Source organism: Gekko japonicus, unplaced genomic scaffold (assembly GCF_001447785.1).
Source record: "Gekko japonicus isolate JY-2015 unplaced genomic scaffold, Gekko_japonicus_V1.1 scaffold52, whole genome shotgun sequence".
Lineage (NCBI taxonomy): Eukaryota > Metazoa > Chordata > Lepidosauria > Squamata > Gekkonidae > Gekko > Gekko japonicus.
This window is the reverse complement of record NW_015168653.1, coordinates 950592-955234: the sequence shown is the minus strand read 5'-3', so window position 1 is coordinate 955234 and position 4643 is coordinate 950592. Positions and strand designations below refer to the sequence as shown.

The 4643-nt window shown below is 54.8% G+C and overlaps 1 protein-coding gene across 1 annotated transcript in view; it reads right to left on the bottom strand.

Moving 5' to 3' along the window:
- Positions 1-227: 227 nt before the first annotated feature.
- The window catches only part of ZIC5 (Zic family member 5), a 5539-nt gene continuing 1123 nt past the window's right edge, over positions 228-4643 (bottom strand). Inside the window, exons 2-3 of the mRNA XM_015415094.1 lie at positions 3994-4006; positions 228-682 (exon numbers count right to left, since the gene is read on the bottom strand). Coding sequence (XP_015270580.1) covers positions 228-682; positions 3994-4006 — 468 coding nt within the window. The remainder of the gene's footprint in view (positions 683-3993; positions 4007-4643) is intronic.

Sequence of the window (4643 nt, the reverse complement as noted above, 5' to 3'; positions counted from 1 at the left end):
CACCAAAGATGCAGGTTGGATCACTGTTACAAGTCCAGCTTTGTGGATTAATTTTTCAAAAGATTCTTCCTTTTAATTAAAAAGAAAAGACAAGTCCAATGTCTTAATTAAATTAATTACACATACAAACACCATAGGGTTTCATATACGGAATAAATAGCCGAGTTCACCAAGGTGGCACAAGTGTGCCACCTCTCTCTCTCTCTCTCTCTCTCTCTTTCTCAATTTTAATGAATAGTTCTGGCCTCAGAGTTCCTATAAATCTCCTCTTCCTCCTCCTCCTCTTCCTCCTCTGAAGATGTGCCGTTGCTCGATGGCGTGTGGAGGTGGTTGGGTGCCCCACTGGCCTGGCAGACGTACCATTCGTTGAGGTTGGTCACCTGAGGAGAAAGATTGGCAGGACGGCCCCTGCCAGAGTCCAGGAGAGGGGAGAGAGGGTCCCCCAACGGTGTCCCTGCAGGGTGCAGGCCGTGAGGCCCCAGGGGTGGGGAAGGTGGGGGGGACTTGCAGTGGATCTTCATGTGCTTGCGCAAGGAGCTCGGGTGGGTGTAGGATTTGTCGCAACCTCTGACTTTGCAGAAATATGGCTTGTCACTGGTATGAACGTGGGAGTGTTTTTTCCGGTCACTGCTGTTTGCAAATTTCCGGTCGCAGCCATCAAACTCGCATTTAAAAGGCTTCTCTCCTGAAAGAGAAAACAAAAATCTATAATATGCCTTCTCGAAAGGGAAGAAGAAATCTAGTGTCTCTGTGTTTTTCTTACACTGCAAACAAAAACAAAATTAGGCAGCAACAGACAGAAGGGTCTAGCTATGCCTTAGAAAAAAATACCCAGTAGAGAGATTTCTACTTGGGGTTCAGCGCTTCCTTCTTCTAACATAGTCCTGTTTCCCAGAGGATTTTATTTTTCAAAATTTGGCTGTGGAAATACAGTGTGAGAATGGTTAGGTTTAAATTAATCTTTAGCATGCTTCTTCTTCTTCGATATTTTGTGAATCCCAACCTGTAGGCCAGAATTTCAGATAAACACCCCCAGGACAATGGAGATGTCTTCCCTTATTCCATGCCCAGATTTCTCTTCCAAATGAAAATTTTAAGGGATGGATTAAGGGGAGAGGGAGAGAAAGGAGGCTTACACAGCAATACATGGCAATGGCTTTTGTCTCTGGACAAACCAATATTGGCCTAATCCCTTCCTGGTGGCTTGCTGGGGAAGAGTCCTCCTCTTGTCAAAAATGAAAGCCAACACCTGTTTAAACACATGGCTCTTCTCTCTTTTTTGTTTGTTTGCATTTTTACAACCTCAGCAGACCACCCTCTGGGGGAGGGGGCTCCTGTCTCCACTTTAAAAAGCAAGCCCATCCTACCCCATTCGGGAGGCACCGGAATAAAAACAACTGAGAAGGAGCCCCAATCTCGTCACCTGAGTCTGGTTTGGACCTGGTTTGGACCTGTCTTTCGACAGGTTTAGTGAGAGTTTAACAGCACAAATGGGGGGGGGGAGCAGCATTCCCCTCTTTACCTATAAACCCGCAATACTAGGGCTTGATAAGAATTTCTCCGGCTTTTTAAGCGGGAAAGGTTTTTTGTTGCTAGGACACAGGAGCAGGAAGTGGGGTACCGCCTTGGAAAAGGTATGCAATTTTGTTTTAAAAATATACAGAAGTGTATTTTGAAGGATGCATTCAGCATTAGTTGCAGTCACACAGCGATCCCCTTATTCGTAAATATATATATATTTTACTCCAAGCGGTAGCCCAGGTCCATACCGGCGGCATGCGTTTGGATGACTACACCAAGCAAATCTACTCGGAAGTATAAACCCCAAGGCTTACTCCCATACACGGGTGTACCGAATCACCTTCTCGCTCCCGCCAATCGCGAGCCCAGCCTTGGAGGATTTTTCCGTGGAGGGAAGGGCGCGATTTCACCATAGACTGCAGCCGTTGCCAGAGAAGAAGCGGCAAGGAAGCATTTCCTAGCACGTGTCGGTCCCCAAACTCCGGAGCCTCTGGACGCCAGAACCAGCGTTCCCTCTAAGCTGAGTCAGTGTGAGCGAGCTCACAGTTTTTTAGCCTCTGGCTCACACATTTTTTGTCTTCGCTCAGGTAGGGTGGCTCCAGAGCAAACTAATTTACACAGCAGCCAAATTGCTCCCTCGTCACTTTAATGCCAGTAGCTCACGAAGTGGAATTTTTGCTCCCAAGACTTCCACAGCTAAGAGGGAGTATTGGCTAGAACCGGTTTGTTAGCCGCCTCCGGGTAGAAATAGACACCGTCCCCTGCAAGGATACCGGCTCCGGCCAAAGCTACATTCCGTGAAGCAACGGAGATGGCGAAATAGATCAAGAGAAACCTCCAGCCAAGGGCCTGCCAAAGGTGCCCGAAGGCTGCGGTCAGGCACACCGAATAATCCACTTTCAGTGCATTTTCCAACTGGATTTTACTGTGTGAATAGGATAGTGGACTGAAAGTGGATTATTCCGTGTGTGTGACCGCAGCCCGAGTGATCTGAGCGGGAGGCTTCGGGACAGAGTTGCCCTTTCCGCCGAGGGAAGGCCGGCGCTTCGCGAAGGATGCACGACAAATGTCGGGTTCCCACGTGCTGTGCTGTCCTGCCTCTCCCAGATACACTCGGTTTCCCTACCGATGAAAACCAGCCTTGGGAAGGCGTCTTTTGAGGGCAGCCTCAGTGACGACGGGCGGATATCACCAAGCGAAAGGCTCCCAACTCCCCTGGCGCTTCTGACCCGGAGGGGAGCTCTTCTCAGAGCCTCCCCATTTGGCCCCGATCCCCGCCGCCCCCGGGAGATGCAGCAGGCGCCGGCGGCGGAAGGTGTTCCGGAGCCAAAGGGCGCGGGAAATCCCCTCCCCGTCGAGCAAAGCCAGAGTGTGGCCGGCCAATCCGCAAGGCGGGCTCTGCCGTAGGCCTGCTCGGGCCTTCCCAAGGCCGGCGGCTCAGAAAAGCATGGCCGTCCTCCGGGCGAGACATGAACGAAGGGACGGCTTTCGGTTGCTTCGGTGGATTCGGCCGAGACGACTTTTGCACGCCGGTTCTCATTCGCTCTCGGGCCAGAAGCTCGCAAAGAGACGGGGAACGTCAAAACCTTTGGCTTTGCGCTTCTTCTTCTTCTTCTTTAAAATTCAACAGGGCAACCCTTGGCAAGCTTACTCAGAAGTAAGTCCCGCTTCAGTCCGAGGCGCCTACTCCTAGGTAAGGGTGGCTAGGATTGCGGCCACCTCGGTCCAGTTCTCAAGCCGCCTACTCTGAAGTAAATCCCATCGAGTTCCGCGGGACTGGCTCCGTCCCAAGCGCGGCCAGGCCCGTGGCCTCAGGCGCCGGGTCCCTTCCCGTCCATCTGCACAGACGGGAGCACTCGGCGCAGCTGGCTAGCCGGTGGGAGAAGTTTTCCCCGGTGCCGTCGGCTGAGAGCAGACCGGCGCCTGGGGCTCCTTGGCTCCTGGGCCTGTGGATCTGTCCCCTCCCCCCTCCCGACTGCTTCTCTGCCGGAGCCTCGGGGGTCGTGAGAGGTCCCTGAGAAGGGAAGGAGTCCCGCCGGGGCTCGGATCTGTGGCACTTCCCTGCCCAGGGGCAGAAAGGCAGCGGCAAAAAGTGCCCAACCAGCTCCGGCCTAGAAACGGGGGGGGCGCTCTTCTGAGTGAGGCTGATCCGGGGCGGGGGAGGCTGTTGGCCCAGAACGTCCGCCCAACACTTCGAGGCACCGGAGAGGGGCGGCCGACCCCAACCAATGTCCCCCCCCACTACTCCGGACCCAAAGAGTCTGTAGGCCGATAATTCCCTTCCAAGGTCCAGAAAAAAGGGCCACTGCTCAACTGGAAGCTGGACAAAGACGGCCTGGGGGGGGGGGCACTGCAAGGCGGGAAGGCCTCCCAAGCCAGAGTTCGGCCGATGGTGGGAAAGAAAGGCCAACTGAGCTCTGGAGGGCCCCCCCCCACCTCTCCGGCCAGTTTACGTCGGGCAGGGCCACCTGCCCCCGGTGTGGCTCTCTTCGGCCGCGGGGGCGACCCAGCTTTCCCGAAGGGCCTGGAGCAAACGCGCTTCCCCCTCCGTCTCCCGTCTCTGGGGGGGGGGCGCACCCGAGTGCTGCACCCGCAGATGGGTTTGGTCCGACGGATCCCGCAGCCCCCCCGGGGAGGGGGAATCGACCCTTTCCGCCAGGAACCATTTGCTCTGGCGTTTGAACTGCACCTCGACCCGTTCCCCCCCTCTCTTTCCCCCCACCTCGTAACCAAACGCCATAAATCACGAAAAACAATTAAGCGAAGCCCCCTCCGCCCCCTCCTTTTAAGTAGCCTCCGGCGGATAATATCCGTTCACACGGCCACGATAAATCCCAACTGCCTTTTAAGCGAAGCCAAAAGGCCAGCCGCAAATCAAATGAGAGGTGCTAAAAAAAAAGAAAGAAAAGACACAAGGCCATACGCAAGACACCGAGGCCAGGGCCGATGGGACCTCGAGCTCCGTCCTTCACACGCCAAGAAACACACCCGTGTCGGTCCGGTAACCGCTGCGGTGGAAAACGCGCAGCAGAAGTTTCCCTTTTCAAGCAACGCGCGATTTGGCGCCGAGAGACACCATGGCACCAGCTCCCCCCCCCCCCCCGCTCTCCCGGCCACCGACG